This window comes from Oncorhynchus mykiss, chromosome 22 (assembly GCF_057628025.1).
Source record: "Oncorhynchus mykiss isolate SJ-2025 chromosome 22, ASM5762802v1, whole genome shotgun sequence".
Lineage (NCBI taxonomy): Eukaryota > Metazoa > Chordata > Actinopteri > Salmoniformes > Salmonidae > Oncorhynchus > Oncorhynchus mykiss.
In genome coordinates, this window is record NC_143043.1 from 10,423,721 (window position 1) to 10,441,607 (window position 17,887).

The 17,887-nt window shown below is 43.0% G+C and overlaps 2 protein-coding genes across 8 annotated transcripts in view; both read right to left on the reverse strand.

Annotated features, from left to right (window-relative positions):
- Nucleotides 1-1,314, reverse strand: part of inpp4aa (inositol polyphosphate-4-phosphatase type I Aa) — a 60,235-nt gene extending 58,921 nt beyond the window's left edge. For all 7 annotated transcript variants that reach the window (XR_016490515.1, XM_090215388.1, XM_036958614.2 and 4 more), the window contains exon 1: nucleotides 1,085-1,314. The gene's annotated coding sequence lies outside the window, so the exon portion shown is untranslated. The remainder of the gene's footprint in view (nucleotides 1-1,084) is intronic.
- Nucleotides 1,315-4,254: 2,940 nt separating this feature from the next.
- On the reverse strand, nucleotides 4,255-14,729 carry slc67a2 (solute carrier family 67 member 2). The gene is made up of 6 exons (XM_036958616.2): nucleotides 13,888-14,729; nucleotides 11,992-12,079; nucleotides 11,534-11,577; nucleotides 10,304-10,433; nucleotides 8,315-8,524; nucleotides 4,255-6,329 (listed from the first exon to the last, which is right to left on the reverse strand). The coding sequence occupies exons 1-6, from the start codon at nucleotides 13,972-13,974 to the stop codon at nucleotides 5,431-5,433; spliced, it is 1,458 nt and encodes a 485-aa protein (XP_036814511.2). The 5' UTR covers nucleotides 13,975-14,729; the 3' UTR covers nucleotides 4,255-5,430.
- Between the last annotated feature and the right edge of the window lie 3,158 nt (nucleotides 14,730-17,887).

The window sequence follows — 17,887 nt, forward strand, 5'->3', positions numbered from 1 at the left end:
TAAACCAGACACATAATGAGGAAGGAACCCAGGACAAAGAAGCTCTTGTTACACCTGGACAACAATGTTGTTCTTCCACACTGTCAGACAGCATGAGAAAGTGACCTTTATTAATATTAATGAGGAGGAGGAAGATGAAGAAGCAAGACCTTGATCTTCATAATTATGCTGTTCTGAGTCAGAATCTCTCTCGCACGCGCACACACACACGCGCACACACACACACACACACACACACACACACACACACACACACACACACACACACACACACACACACACACTACTGGTCATGGAGCTTTTAATCATGTTGAAGCTATAAATTCTTGCTTAGTGGACTGCTTTACTGACACTTGAGGGTCTATGATAAAGACTTGAGAGAGATAGCCTTGCACTGCTTAGGGTCAATGGTTTTAATCAGTCTGCGCTCATCAAACACATGCACACACATAGCTGTTTTGTCATAATAAATAAACTGCTAATGATTAAACAGATCAAAGCTAATCCTCTCCAGAACATAATGATTTTAAACATCTCGTTCATGCAGTCACTTAGCCCACAGTTAAATACAACCACACGCAATACCACTCACTGCCTTTGCTGTAGGCCTAAGTGATGCTGCTCTTTGTAAGACTGATCCGGGCGTCAACAAACCACCCGCAGTTTGTCTAGGGCTGTACTATAGGCTGTATGATGCAGACATAAAGAAATTAGGCTACATACACCATTGGATAAATATAGTACCTGAATCAATCATACTGTTATTTGTATTATATTGCACTAGGCCTACACCAGTCTCAATGAGTGTTATTTCCTCTGATGCTCCGAAAATAACAAATATTGTGTCATGATGAAATCTGCTATTCTGAAGCTCATTCAAAGGTAACTCGTTGTTGGTAGTGCTTAATGAATGAGCAGTTCCGTTGTTCAGAAATATGCAACAACGGGATGGTCATGTCATGCAAACAGACCTTTTTAATTTGACATCACAGAATAGCGATTTTATAACGTGTTTATTGTGGGCTGTCAATATATAGCCTAATACATTTCAGCGATGAACGCATACATATTTAAATATACTTACTTTATGAGACGGGTAACGGGTAACCATCCCTGTATTGAAACGGTAAGTGTGCAGTTTATCTGATAGCCTAGTGATGCTCATCTCGGTTCCTCCTTGAGTCGACGGAGTCTGCAGTGGTACAGGATTTGCCCTACCCCATGCTCCGAGTGACACATTTTTACGTAATAACCCTGCTGCGAGGCCCGCCCATCCATTCCAGTGGGGCTTTTGCGCGCTCCATCTGCAGTCTCGTGCTTCATAAATATGTGGCGATGTTGAACTGAAATAGTAATTGTGATTCCACATTTGTGCCACATTTGCTTTAGGCCTGAATTATATTAAATATTGTGCTTATTCGTTTATATTGTATTGTTCTTCAGGCAATATAATGTTTGTGTCATCATCCCAAATCAACTGCATTATACTTAAAAACATTTCCAACTTCAACCAGTAAAATGGCTCTTTGGCTAGCTTTTGCTACAGCCTATATCAATGAGCGTTAGCATTCCAGCTAACAACTGATGCATCCAAAATAGTTATGTTGCAAAGATCACAACCAAATATCCGCAAGTAAATGAGAACCCCCAAAAGTTATTTTGTTTAGAAGTAATAAAAAGGTACATCTAGGCAGATGGGTGCAGATGGCGTTGGCTTTCTTATGCCTTGATCACACTGATAGTTTTATTACGCAAAATGGCACACAGCACCATCTGGATGTGGGCAACAAAGGTTTAACATTCACCTGATGCTACCATTTCTGTCAAGTCGTCTACACATAAAGTTTGATGCATACATTCGATAAATCCAAGGTATGCACCACACCGAACGCACTGCAACTGCCTCTGCAACGCAATGCTGCAAGGCAAACGCAGCGTTCCATTGGAAATACATGTACTTCTGGTGTAACCAAAACGCAAAAACAATGTAGGTGTGATCGAGGCATTACTACCACCAAGAGTCGTGCCAGTGTGTCATGTAGTGTGTCTCCTAACTTTGTGTATACATGGCTACCAAGGGAAGCAAGGCTTCCCCTGTTATATAAATATTCATACACATAGCTCATATAAACAAAGACATTCCGTCGTAAGAACACATACACCCAGCCATAAGACTGACCCCCTTTTCCTTATATAAACACACATCTCATCTCCCTCTAACTGGCCGGTCCCAAGAGCAAAGAACTTTTGCTGTGCACCAATGGGGCCCGCTCTGGCTAGAGCAAGGCCCGCCTCCAACCCTCCGACCAGTCAAGAAGACCGAAACGACAAGACTCCACCTACTTTATTCTATGTATAAAAATGTATGTAACCATTGTATAGGCCTCTTTTTCACCTGGCTCCTTGCCGAGTTATGTGAACTAGGTCCGTGCACGTAAAACTGCGGGACAAGATATCTCTGACTCATTAAAACTGTCTTTTGTTACAACTGAAATCCACTCTGTCCAGCGTCCGTGATTTGGTCTCAACTCTCCAGTATTTGAACACTAACACCCCCCAAAAATTACCAATAATGTATCGTTAATTTCTGTGTTTCATAAATTCCTTCAATTTGCAAGAGGCTGAATGTATCTAACCTGAGAATCTATCTGATGCTGTTTGGTCAAATAGAGTATGACATTGTTGCCGCCCATAGCATTGAATGTAAGGAAAGCCAGAGAGCATTTGGCCTCCCTTAATATTTTTTTTTATAGCCAATCCGTGTTGAGCTCAACTGAGTGAGCTCAACTGTGAATGGTCCTGGCACATCAAAAGGAAGTGTCAAGGGAAGCCAGTTTGGATTTGGCTTCACACCAATCACACATCAAAAGCTAAATGTAATTTGCAAAAAAACTTGACTTGTTGCATCTCGTTGTGTTGTCCTCCGGTTGCTAGCTAGCCATGAATGGAGATAGAGATTTGGACTTGTGGTTTTACTTAATTATTCATATTGGTCAATGATTATAACGGTGATTCTGATCCAACTATAAATGTATACATTGTGCCCCTGGCCTGAGAGCATGGAAGCTCAGTGTAGCTAATTAGATGTAATAGGCTCGTGTTAACTAGCTGGCCTGGTGCATCGTTGCCCATGACAGGAAGTTATCTTAGCTAGCAAGCATTTTAGTAGGGTGAGTCAACATGTTTTTCTACTTACACACACACACAACCACACACATCAGTACCATGGACAGCCACATCATATTTAGCTTACATTGATTGGACTAAATAGTTATGGGTATATTTTAGTTGTCACTGTTTTAGACTAAGCATAGGTGATTTGAACATGTTTAAATGCTGTTGGAATATTGGAGGCAGCTCCTGTTTTCTTTTTGACTTGCAGTAACTCTCCGTGGTTCTAAATTGAAGGTTGTTAGTCTGAAAATGTCAGAAACATTAACTTGCTTGACCATGCTGTAGGTCATTTGTTACATGCAATGTGCTTTGTGGACTTCACCAGACAGATGTTTCTCTCCGGGTTTGTGATGAAACCAAGGTGTGTCGTCTTATTGTCTCGGCCTTAGGCCCATATATCATGGTGGTCTTGGTAGAGATGGAACAGTGGTCATAGTCTTATGCTGCGTTCATGACGAGTGGGAATTAGAAAAATACTAATTATAAACCGGGAGCAACAAGTTGAGTGCATTCAGTTGCTTTAACCTCATTAAGAATGCAGATCGGCTAATGGCAAACAAGCAGTGTCAACTACAAACTAAAAGTACAGCTATTATACTTGTAAACAAGTTTGTGTTAAAAAAAAACTAATAAATAATGTGTTCTTGTTGTATTTAACTGCTGAAAATGCTGTTATCAAGGTAATTTCCTTAGTAGGATATGTCAGAGTTCAACATGTTGGAGCACAGGGATGATAGACGAGTTTCTCACTAGTAATTACAAGTTGGAGGGGCGTTCGTGTTGATTTTCCTCAGTCGTATCGAGATGCCAATAGTAACAGAGCTAAAACCACCTTGTAGGAGAAAGAAATCTCACATAAACTTGAACATCCAGTCATCCATCATCAAATAAAAAATGTCATAAAACTGAAGTTATGGAACTGCCGTTGGCATTCACCGAGCACATTCACAAGTTTAGATATACTAGAATTGGATTGATCTATCATTCAATAAAATAATGTTGTCTTCATAACATTCAGTAGCATTTGGGTCATTGTAAGGGCAACCCCATTCAAAATAAGAGGAAAACGTCATATCAAAATAATAATTCAAATGTTTTATTTGATTGATAATTAAGCCCACTTTCTGATAAATCAATTCATTTGAATAAAATCAATATGGACTATGGGGTTTAAAATTAAAAGCAAAAAATATATACAAATGTCCATTGAAAATGTCCTGATACCTTAGTTCGACAGGATCCTGTTAAAAAGCAGTGCGATGAGGGTAAACAGTGGTTAAAAAAGAAGTAGGATGAAGTTACCAACAGACACTGATCTAAGACACTTTTTGAAAAATAATTGTATTCCCCCCACATGGGTTAGAATTTAGGGAATGTAAGCTTATCCTAGATTTGTGGCTGTGGACTACCCTTACTCAAGCTCAATTCAGTGCTCAATTCAGTGCTTGACCCTTTTCTCCAAAGTGTGTACTCATTCACTCCCCCACAATGGATTTAAAGGTATTGGATTGGTGTGGACATTTTCACACCAATCTAATTATTTTCAACCCTCAAGGGAGGGTGAATGAGTACATACTGCAGTGAGAAGGGAAAGAAAATGGAATTCGGCTCCAGAGAGGTAACAGTAGGTTCTTCACCTGCTGCCCACACTCATAGGGTAGGTCAGAAACAGAGCATTTTGGGAAATGAAGTGCATTTTTAGGACAAAGAAACCTCAAGGCATGCCTAGACTATTTGTAGTGGTTATAAAGGAAGAGCAGGAGTACATTATATTTATATTTTGTATTTTTTCATGTTATTATTGTCTCTCACAAGAGACATATATAAAAATGTGACTATTCCTAGGCTTTATTAACACGGCTGTATGTGCCATTGACATGATGACCTATGCTAGTCTATTTGAGCATTGACCCCCTCACTCCTTTTACAGAGGGCTGCTGTCCTAGGTGTTTGTTCACGGTTAAACCTGTTTGGTGTACTGAAGGACGGGAACAGCAATGCTGATGATGACCCGGTTCCTTTCAGGGTGCTGTGATGTCATCACTTTGAGACCAAACCAACAGAACGGCAGAGCGGAGATGTGGCTCCGTTGTCAACAGCTACAAAACAAACAACGAAACACCCCGCTGACATGTCAACAACAAACCCCAACAGTTCTGTATCAGTTCTCTCTCCAGTGCTGTCTTTAGACCAGACATCTCCTGAGGATGGTAGTTTCGCATCGGTGCTCTCTCTCTCTCTCTCATTCATTCACTCTCACTCTCTGTGTGTTTTATCAAGTTTGGCCTCTTTCCTCTTGCATCTCCCGTCCCATTTGGGAACTCTTACCAGCAGCAGGGCGACGGCCGCTAACGCCAGCCCCACCCCCAGACTCGGTGGCCCGCAGGGACTAAACTCCTGGGCCAGCCCCGAAAGCAGGGGGGCGAGCACCCGACCCACCGCCGTCACCGACTGCCCTGCCCCGATTAGTGTGCCACTGGCGTGAGCTCCCCCTTTCTGCAACTCAAGGTCTGTGATGCAGGTGCGTCCGATGGTCGTGGAGATGGCGAAGAAAGTGGAACTTAACAACACGTGCCAGACACTCGGCGCCATGGCATAGAGCAGGATCAGGCAACACGTGAGGACTGTAGAGTGTAGCAACAGTGCCGGCATGTCGTTACCGTACAGTTTGGTGACGGGCCCCACCAAGCAGCCGGCCAAGGCCCCCAGGGTAGAGCTGTAGCTAATTAGATAACCTGTGGCTTTGGGCTTCAGCATGAAGCGCTCCTCCATGGCCAGAGAAAAGTTGCTGTAGTAAAGCATAATGGCGATGGCCATGAGCAGACGCACCAGGAACAGGTCCCACATGTCTGAGGAGGCCACCGTGCGGATCTTGGAGCCCACTGAGGAGAGCTGACGCCAGGCAGGTTGGAGCAGTGACACCTCCCCCCAGTCTAGGTCCCAGACCCTCTGGTTTGTTTCTGGAGACCCCGATCCTGTGACTGCTGGCCCCGACGCTGTAGTGTGGTTGTTGCTGTGGCCATGGGATGAGTTTTGCTGTGTCGAGGTGACGTGGTTGTCGTTGACGTGGCTGCTGGCTTTACTAGCGCTGCTGTTGTAGTTAGCATTGGCCCGTGGGGTCAGCGCATCGCTCCAGGGAAGCAGCCAAACCAGACCTGGATGGAACACGACAAACACAAGGTTAGAAAGCACATAGACTGGCAAGGCATTTGCTGTATGATAATATCTGTGGGGGGGGGGGGGGGGCAGGGGGCAGAGACACTACAGGTGCATCAAAGCCGGGACTGAGAGACTGAAAAACAGCTTCTATCTCCAGGCCATCAGACTGTTGAACAGCCAGTTGGTGCGCACACACACTCACTCACACAAAACACACACACAAGCTATCACACACCTCATGCACATGAGTTCTCCTGCACTCACATATACACTCACTAACACACACACTCCCATACTAACAACACACGCACTTACTCACAATCACACACAGCCAACACTGCTGTCCCACACTGCTGTCCCACAGCCAACACTGCTGTCCCACACTGCTGTCCCACAGCCAACACTGCTGTCCCACAGCCAACACTGCTGTCCCACACTGCTGTCCCACAGCCAACACTGCTGTCCCACAGCCAACACTGCTGTCCCACAGCCAACACTGCTGTCCCACACTGCTGTCCCACAGCCAACACTGCTGTCCCACAGCCAACACTGCTGTCCCACACTGCTGTCCCACAGCCAACACTGCTGTCCCACAGCCAACACTGCTGTCCCACAGCCAACACTGCTGTCCCACACTGCTGTCCCACAGCCAACACTGCTGTCCCACAGCCAACACTGCTGTCCCACACTGCTGTCCCACAGCCAACACTGCTGTCCCACAGCCAACACTGCTGTCCCACACTGCTGTCCCACAGCCAACACTGCTGTCCCACACTGCTGTCCCACAGCCAACACTGCTGTCCCACAGCCAACACTGCTGTCCCACAGCCAACACTGCTGTCCCACACTGCTGTCCCACAGCCAACACTGCTGTCCCACAGCCAACACTGCTGTCCCATGTTATAGAGACATTAAACACTGGACACTTCCCGTTTCTTTTATACAGTTTTTCACACAAGCTCATTCTAATGCAAAAATCACTGAAGCTGGAGACTTATATCTCCCTCTCTAACTTTAAGCATCAGCGGTCAGAGCAGCTTACCTGTACACAGCCAATCTGTAAATAGCCCACCCAACTACCTCATTCCCACATTGCTATTTATCCTCGTGCTCTTTTTCACCCCAGTATCTCTACCCCAGTATCTCTATATCATCTGCATATTTACCACTCCAGTGTTAATGCTAAATTGTAATCATTTCGCCTCTATGGCCTATTTATTGCCTTTACCTCCCAACTCTCTACATTTGCACACACTGTACATAGATTTTTTTCTATTGTGTTATTGACTGTACGTTTGTTTATCCCATGTGTAACTCTGTTGTTTTTGTCGCACTGCTTTGCTTTATCTTGGCCAGGTCGCAGTTGTAAATGAGAACTTGTTCTCAACTGGCCTACCTTGTGAAATATATATATATATATATTTTTTAAACATCTACTACTGTACATTGCATTTTAGTTACACTGTTTGTACACACCATATTTATTTATTTATATACTGGATTCTTGACATGGCTCATTCTAATATATCTACTGCAGTACATATCATTCTTAGTATATCTTGTGTAAATTAATCCGATGTATATACGTATAGATTGCATTTGGATTACCGATACAGTGCTATTTTGGTTGTTATTTGGATTCAATTACGATATTTCTTGTTTTAATTTTTTTTAACTTGTGTACTTGTTTGACATTTTACTGCATTGTTAGGAGATAGTAACACAAGCATTCAGCTGCACTCACTATAACATCTGCTAAACTGTGCACGTGACCAATAAACTTTGATTTTATTTTCACTATATTGCCTGCACCTGTCCCATTCTTTCACATTCACAAAGTGCGTAAAATTAAGGTGTGATGTAGAATTGGTGGGAATTTGTGAAAACCAACATAATTGCCTTACACCCCCTTTGCCTGCTCTCCTGCTCCTCCCCTCTCTCCTTGCCCCTCCCTCCCTTCATCTCCCCTCTCCCCATCCACCTGTGTTGAGGAGGAAGATTGCGGCACAGGTGAAGGAGGAGGTGTAGAAGCCCCCCTCGTGCTCTGTAAGGTATCCCCCCACCACGGGTCCCAAGATGAAGCCCACGCTGGAGGCAGCATTGAAGTGTCCCATCACCAGGGGGCGCTCTTCCTCAGACACAAGGTCAGACAGCAGGGCCCGGCAGATAGACAGGGAGTGCTTGAACAGCCCTGGAGGACAGAGAGAGAGGGAAAGGACACAACACAGATTTTAAAAAAATACTGAACAAAAATATAAACGCAACATGTAAAGTGTTGGTCCCATACTTCATGAGTTGAAATAAGAGATCCCAGAAATGTCCCATATACACGAAATGCTTATTTCTCTCAAATTGTGTGTACATATTTATTTACTTCCCTGTTAGTGAGCATTTCTTGTTTGCCAATATAATTCATCCACCTGACAGGTGTGGCATCAGGAAGCTGATTAAACAGCACGATCATTACACAGATGATCCTTGTGCTGGGGACAATAAATGGCCACTCTAAAATGTGCCGTTTTGTCCCACAACACAATGCCACAGGTGTCTCCAAGTTGAGGGAGTGTGCAATTGGCATGCTGACTACAGGAATGTCCACCAGAGCTGTTGCCAGATAATTTTATGTTAATTTCTCTACCATAAGCCGCCTCCAACATTGTTTTAAGAGAATTTGGCAGTACGTCCAACCGGCCTCACAACTGCAGACCACATGTTAACACGCCAGCCCAGGAATTCCACATTCAGCTTCTTTAACAGCGGGATCGTCTAAGACCAGCCACCTGGACAGCTGATGAAACTGTAGGTTTGCACAACCAAATAATGTATTGCACAAACTGTCAGAAACCGTCTCAGGGGAGCTCATCTGCTTTCTTGTCGTCCTCACCAGGGTCTTGACCAGACTGCAGTTTGGCGTCGTAACCGACTTCAGTGGGCAAATGCTCATCTTCGATGGCCATTGGCACACTGGAGAAGTGTGCTCTTCACGGATGAATCCGGCATTCAACTGTACCGAGCAAATGGTAGACAGTGAGTAGTATGGTGTTGTGTGGGCAAGTTGTTTGCGGATGTCAACGTTGTGAACAGAGTGCCCAATGGTGGCAGTGGGGTTTTGATATGCGTAGGTATTAGCTACAGACAATGAACACAATTGCATTTTATCGATGGCAATTTGAATGCACAGAGATACGGTGACGAGATCCTGAGGCCCATTGTTGTGCCTTTTCATCTGCCCCCATCCCCTTGTGTTTCAGCATGATGATGCACGGCCCCATGTCATAAGGATCTGGACACAATTCCTGGAATCTGAAACTGCCCCAGTTCTTCCATGTCCTGCATTCTCACCAGACACGTCAACCATTGAGGATGTTTGGGATGCTCTGGACCTACGTGTACAACAGCGTGTTTCCGCCAATATCCAGTAACTTCGCACAGCCATTGAAGAGGAGTGGGACAACATTCCACAGGACACAATCAACAGCCTGATCAACTCTATGCGAATGAGATGTGTCGCGCTGCATGTGGCAAATGGTGGTCACACCAGATACTGACTGGTTTTCTGATACATGCACCACCTTTTTTTAAAGGTATCTGTGAACAACAGATGCATATCTGTATTCCCAGTCATGTAAAATCAATAGATTATGGCCAAATGTATTTATTTCAATTGCCTGATTTCCTCATATGAACTTTAACTCAGTAAAATCTTTGAAATTGTTGCATGTTGCGTTTATGTTTTTGTTATATTTGTGTGTAACAGAATGTTACTGATGAATTAGGTCTTTATTGTATGTATTTATGTACGTAGTGGACATCACGGTGCAATCAAATTGACCCTTTGTGGAACATCAATGTATTTTCTTGTTTTAACATTACATGTGATTAAGATTCACATAAACGGTAGAGCTCTTTCAAGGCCCAAGCCTGTGAAGCAGGACGTCCCCCCCCCCCCCCCCCCCCCAGACAGACTCACCCACAGGGATCCTAGCCAGGACAAACAGGGCGATGCTGGTGGACATCCCCAGCAGGCCGTAGCCCAGAGCACTCAGCAGCAGACACGTCAGCATAGAGTACCGCCTCCCCACCACGTCACTCCAGCTGCCCTGCCGATCACAACCACCATCATCACATCACGGGAAGTGGCATATAGGAAAGAGTAGTATTTTCTCACATAATAACACAAGGCATTAAACATCTCCACAATGTTGCTGGATACAGTGTTCATCTCAATGGTTAGCACTGGCTTTCTTTCCTTCAAAGCCCCAGGTAGACGAGGAAAGGAATCCACTCAAAACTATTGAGATGCAGCCTGGCTGCCCAACAAACAACATATGTATGAGATAATGAGAGCCCGCCCCTCTCTCTGAGGTCGTAACACGAGGACATGAGTGTGAGTGGTCAGGTGACCCCAAACAGAGGAATTCCACAGCCTGGTCCTCTTGGCCAAGCAACCCAGGCGCCTCCACTCAGTCTCTCACTACACTGATATATGAATGACACACACACACACTTCTATGCACAGCTAGAAATACACACACACGTAGGTGGGCCTACACATGCAAACACATAACACAAAACTTGACTAGATAGTGTGCATGTAGAAATGGACACACGCACACAATGACAATATAATGAAATCAGGGTAAATTGAATTTGCTGTGCTCTGGATGTGGCCTGTGAGGATTACCATAGAGGCCTTGCTGTTCCCTCTTCCCCCATCACACTACCCCTCCCTGCCTGTCTGTTCACTGGGACCACAAATGACTCCTTCTCCTCCTTTAATTTGTCTCATGACCCCTGAGATTTAAACCAATTTCAGGAGACCATGGGGGAGGAGGAGTGCATTATACACAACTCAACTATGAGAATCTCGATCTCTCTTCAGAGAAGGCCTCACTCAGTGTACAGTAACAAGTCAACCTTGTTAAGAGACATGGATTCAGAGGAATGTGTGGATGTTAATTGAGTGTTAATGGTTAGGGCATGGTGGAGCATCCAGCTCCAGTCCACTGCTGGTGTACCATCAGAACCTCAGATGTTGACAAATGACACAAACACCATGTCGGGAGAGGTCTTATGTTAGGGTTGTGTGTGTATGTGTGTGTCTGTGTGTGTGTGTGTGCAAGCATTACACTGGTATAGCACAAGGCATGCAGTACTACAACACAAATACTTGTCTTCAGAACACCAAGAGAATACTTACTACTATAGTGCTAGAGAAGAGTTGTAAGATCCCATATGTTGAGCCTGAAACATTAATCATTGCATTAGGTACAGATTATGGCACATGAAGGACATTTATGATTACAGCTAGTCTACAATGCATGCCGCGTTGCAGAAACTATCAGACCCTGTGACCTCAATCAGCGCCCACAGCGATATGAAGTTATGAAATTAGACATATGATTGAGCATATCAGCTGGTGATTTCAAACAGTTACGCTACACGCCATTCCTTAATCTGTCGTCCTTCGATGCCTGATGTCCTCAGAGCTCTTCTTCATTTTGTTCCATACAATATTTGGCAATATTTAATGCATTAAAATGAATTTTACAATGTATTGGTTTGCCTGCTCCTGCTAAATTATACCACCCCGTCTGATGTGATGTGAACTCTTCCATATTTAATGTATTACATCATCATCATCATCATCCCACCTACCTACTAAGCCTGCCACGGTGGGGCTGGCCCCCAGCGCCTTGACATGGTGACTCAGCAGGGGAATGATCATGCTCACCCCAAACAGGTCCTGGTGAGGAGAGAGAGAAAAAGAAAAAAAAATGATGAATGACACCAAAGACTTGAGTGACCGCAGTAGGTGTACATTCAGTTTAAACCCTGTTGAGCTACAGTAACCGCATTGTCATAGACAATAAATAGACACGTAAACAAACAATGACCAAAAACAAAAATCCAGGAAGCAGTTGAATGATGTGTATCATGATCAGAGGTTGACCTATCAATAGCCAATGAAAACACAGTCACATTAAGGGTTAATGTGACCGGCCTGACAAATTACCCTTTCTAATATTCAGCATGCATCAACGTTAGTGCATGTGTGTGTGCCCTTGCTTTAAAATGTTCTAACTGTTTATAAAGGGTGGGGTTCACAAACGCTGCAACTTATATTCAGCAGGGTAATGAGGCATTAGAGATTCAGTTGTTTTGTCTGTGGAACTGATTTATTCAAAAGGACAATGACTGAATCAAACATAGTGAAGCAACTGCATGACAAACCACCAGTGTTGTTGGAGATAGTTTCTTCTCTGTGGATGGGCTGGTATCTTCATGGCTGCTCTGTGGCTGGAGTTAGAGAGATCAGCTAGAGACCTAGGGTATACCAGTTTTTTCTAGCCTGATGTTTAGTGAGTGTGCAACAGAGAGAGTTCAGGGCCTGAGGAGAGAAATAGACACTCTCCGAACCTGTTAATCTGCATTTATGAGGCCATCTCCAGAGAGGCTCTTGCCAGAGACTTGATTGAAGTCACACTGTAGCTCCTGCTGTCTCACAGCCCCACCCATTAAACTAACTGTTTGATTCTCCTCAGTTCAAACTCTACTTCTGTATTCAAACTGGGCACAAACATACGGTGTGTGTGCCCTTGAGCAAGGCACTTAACCCTAATTGCTCTGGATAAGAGCATCTGCTAGATGACTAAAATGTCAAATAAATAAATAGTGTTAGAGAGAGAGAGAGAGAGAGAGAGAGAGAGAGAGAGAGAGAGAGAGAGAGAGAGAGAGAGAGAGAGAGAGAGAGAGAGAGAGAGAGAGAGAGAGAGAGAGAGAGAGAGAGAGAGAGAGAGAGAGAGAGAGCGTTCACAGGGTGTTCACATGAGATGTTCTGCAGCATTCACTTCCATTCCTTTAATCTGGATAGCATTACACACAGAAAACGTTTAGCATTCCCCAATATAATGTCTTCAAAATGATCTGTGTCACTCCAGTTCTGTGAGTTTACATTATGCTAAGTGTGTGTCCAGTCCAAAATCCACATCAGATTAAATAAACATTACATCAATCTAATCCTGTACAACAGGATATTTATGTTTATCCTACTGAGTTTTACAGAGTCAGTGTGATGTTCTTGTGAACACCCTGAGCATCTCAGAATAACAAATCCTTCTGAGGCGTACTCAGATTTCCAAGGACTGGATTCTGCTGGACAGGTTGTTTTGACAGTGCTATGATAGGGCTCAACCCGCCTCTTCTAAAATAGCTGGATCAGCATTTGAGTGACTGGAGAACAATCGAGTAGGCTGTTTAATACAGCTGCAGGTCAGGTTCTCAAATGTCATGATGGAGCAAGGAGCCGCCTAAACCAGAATAATATTTTACATAGTTTAAAGCCCCTAATGTCATGATGTAGCCTCTGTACAATTGACTACAGCCAACAGATCAATAAACTGATGTCATCGCCACTCATTTGCCTCAACCGTAAGGTTGTGTCCAAAGTGACTGCTGTTCTATAACCTTTTAGGAAAGAAATGAAAGAATGACAGCAATACCAAACGTTCTCAAATGTAGCCACATGTTCAACAAAGGTTATGTTGCACTTACCATGAACCCCACCACATAGACACATTGTATAATCCGCTTTCGTCTCCTTGGTATCTGATTTAATATGCTACATTTCGCGTTATTCATTCTCCCGCAATGACAGCTCACCGATTGTCAATGCGGAAGCGCTCACTGGCTGTTACAATGCCGATCAACCATAACGAAGACAGTACAGTATGAAGATAGGCTACAACTGCTTCTCCAATAGAAATCCATGATCACAATTGTAGGCGATGTCATGGCGACGTTGGCTAGCTAAACTCATGCGTAGAAACACGTCATCGGGTCTAACGTTCGTCTCCTGCAGAACTGCGCATGTGCACGCCATCAAAAAAACGGCACCTCTTCGATATAAAGTACTTTTTGAAGACATTTAAAAGCTATAAGTTTGTCACTTTCACGAGATTGAAGTCACAACATATTAAACTACTTAATATATTGCCTTGAATCTAGGTTGTGCAATTAGATTTCGAGAAGATTAACAACTAAGGAATATGTTTTCACTTCTTTCATTGACTTCTCAACCCCAAACATCGGCGTAGTCTGTTTGGTCTGTTCCGCAAGAGTTCCTGGAAGTCTCGCGATGTTGCGCCTATGGGTGTAGAAACTCTGTGGCCATAACAAAGAACACCCCCCGGTCCGTGCGATAATCGCTCTCTTCAGGGATGTTCTTGTTCGATTCAACTTCCCGAGAACCTCAAGTCATTCTGTTGATGAATTGCCAATATTTTCATATTCGACAGAAAATAGCCTACATTTAATCAATGTGGATTAAAAAAATGTTTGAGCTGCTGAGGTCTCATCTCTTCCCATTTGGCGCAACGAGAGCTCTACCAGATGGTATCGACCTGACGTCAGACAAGGCCAAGCGCTGTATTTTAATATTGTTGTCAGTCACAAGGGCACCATACAGCTCTGATGGGAACAAGACACTCAGCCTAGAATATAATATAAAATCATATATACAATAGAATAGAAAGTATCTATTGTTATATTCGGGACTCTTTGTTATTCTGCATACATTCAGTCTCACTTGGTATCACTGCACAAACCTGCTTGCAATTATTAAGTCATTACTTAAATAGGTAGTGTGATAAATAAAGTTATGTGTCTGACAGCCAAGGGACATATGGCATGCACTGGACAGCAATCTTCCAGGTAAAGCCAGGTGTTTTACTTACAGCATGGTGGTCACTGTCTGGCAGTCAACTTGAATATATACAAATAGATCCAGCATCAAATATTATTTTCAGTGTACTACAGGTATTTACCATTGAGTTGCACTTGCTGAGAATTACATGTTCTGACTGTGCAATGTTGGCACAAAGCCACATTGTCACAGGTAGAAAGATTGTTCATAAAATGCAATAACACTGTAGCATACAATAAAGGCATGTCTGTGATTGGGTAAGTGGTAAAAGTAGGAACAGTTTACGGTTGCTATTACTCCACCTACTGGACTCGGCTGGAACATTAAATGCTGCCCCTTCTCACTATGCATTCCACTTTTCTATCATCTGTTTCATCAAAGATTTGGACTTACAGACTTATCACTGGCATATTTCACACTGTCATAGCAGGTAGATGAAGGCATTCCCTTCCTCTTCTTCAGCCCCAGGGACCCAGAGGTTGAGTTCTCCAGGGGAGAATCTTAGTTGCATTTTCTTGATTCCCTGCATCCTCTGACTCCTCTTTCCTCGCCTCCTCAATACCCATTGGATGAAAAGGTCAGTGGGACCTTCTCGTCCAATGGATTTTGAAAAGGAGATGAGATTACGCACAAATCAAGGAAATGCAATGGAGATTTTCCCAAGGTATCAGGTTAGCTGATCTGATCACACACACACACACACACACACACACACACACACACACAGTGGGAAAGCTAAGTCAGCCTCTGTTTATAGACAGTATGTCTAGTGGAATTTTGTTTACCCATGGTGTGTAGCGGGACTGAAGGGGTGTGGAGTGTGGATATCAGGTTGCTGCTGTGTACACTGTGTTGAACAGCTGAGACACTGATAGTTCCCAAATAACTACACACACACACACACTAAACATGCAGGGGAGACACACAGCAGACTATCTAATGTATGGTGCATACACAAATACAAGCTCTGTACAAACTATCAGTCTCCGTCGGCTTACATGATGGGAAGTGCTTTAAAGACCAACATAAATGTAATCTGTTGCCTGAGATCGCCAATGCGCTCCGTCTGTGTGTAATAAAGTAATAGTATGATATAATGAAGTAACAGTATGATGTAATAAAGTAACAGTATGATGTAATAAAGTAACAGTATGATGTAATAAAGTAACAGTATGATGTAATAAAGTAACAAAGTAACAGTATGATGTAATAAAGTAACAGTATGATGTAATAAAGTAACAGTATGATGTATAGTGCTGGCAATTAACCGAAATCTCAGTTATTGTTTGGTTTTTAAACAACTAATTGACCAACATCGGTTCAATTATTTGAATTCCATTTCATTAGTTTATATCTGTGAGCTCAATGCGCTCATTTCACAGCTTCTCTGGAGATAGATCAGATCCAGCCATAACTTTGCTATGTAGTAGGGAGTTGTAGTTTCCAACAGGCCAATATTCTGCATTGTTTGGCGCATAAAATGTTGTAATTAACTACAATGACGATAACCCATTGTGCATCTACTTGTCCGGTCTGTATTTATTTTTCGTCTGCCACACCGACAGCGTCATTGCGCAAAAAATAGTATGCAATATCATCTGGATATGTATGCACAAAGTTCCTCATCCTTCTGCTACCTTCTGCTACCATTTCTGTCAAGCCGTCTACGTTTGACGCATACGTTCGATAAATCCAACATATGTACCACACCGAACGTACAGCAACTGCCTCTGCAACGCAATGCTGCAAGGCAAACGCAGCATTTCATTGGAAATTAATGTAATTATTGTGTACCAAAATGTAAACAGCTGTTGGTGTGTTTAAAGTGATATGTGTTGAGCAGAATGCGTGATCGTAAGGGGATATAGAGAGCAGCTGTTGCTTCGCAAGGTATCTCTACCTGAAAATGCATGATCTTAGTGATTGATAGTCGGCTTTCAGTGGCAGGTAGCCTAGCGGTTAAGAGCGTTGGACCAGTAACCAAAAAGTTGTTTGTTCCAGAGATGACTAGGTGAAAAATCAGTTTATGTGCCCTTGAGCAAGACACTTAACCCTAGTCACTCTGGATAAGTGTGTCTGCTAAATGACTTAAAATGTAATTACAAGTTTGCCTTATTTATTTTGAAGAACTAACAAATAGTGATTTTGTCAGACAGTATAGGCAGTAGTGCAATAAAGATGAGATGATGACTCGGAATGAAATAATAAAGTAATCAAATAATACAGCATTCAACCCAAATAATCAAAACCAAAATCGTAATCCGTGATTATTTTTTAATAATGGAACCAAAACCGAACCGACATCAAAAAGCACTAGTCACTTAGCACTAATGATGTAAAAAGTAACAGTATGATGTGCTGTTATCTCCATCTCTCTGGAGAGTGACTGTTAATGGAATTTATATGTTTAAATTAATGATTAGAATATTCCACCCAGAAACCATATAATTGTATGAAATTGATTCGAATAATACAATTGTTATTAATGATGTGTGAAGTTTTAGTCAGTAAAAGTATCATTAATGATGTGTGTAGTTTTGTCAGAATTAGGGTAAAACAATATATCTGTACAATATATATTTATAGTATCTTAAACACAGATTATATGAGCAAAATTCGCTGTTGACCTTGGCTAGGGGCCACTGAGAGATATGGGAGAGGGCAGGGAGTACTTCTCACGGCCTCCCTAATCTTGGGGGAGGACAGGGAGTGCTTCTCACGGTCTCCATAATCTTTGTCGGCTGGGTAATGATACAGTATGTGTTTAGGATACCTACTGTTCGTGTGTATGTATGTGCGTATGATATCTACTGTTCGTGTGTATGTATGTGCGTATGATATCTACTGTTT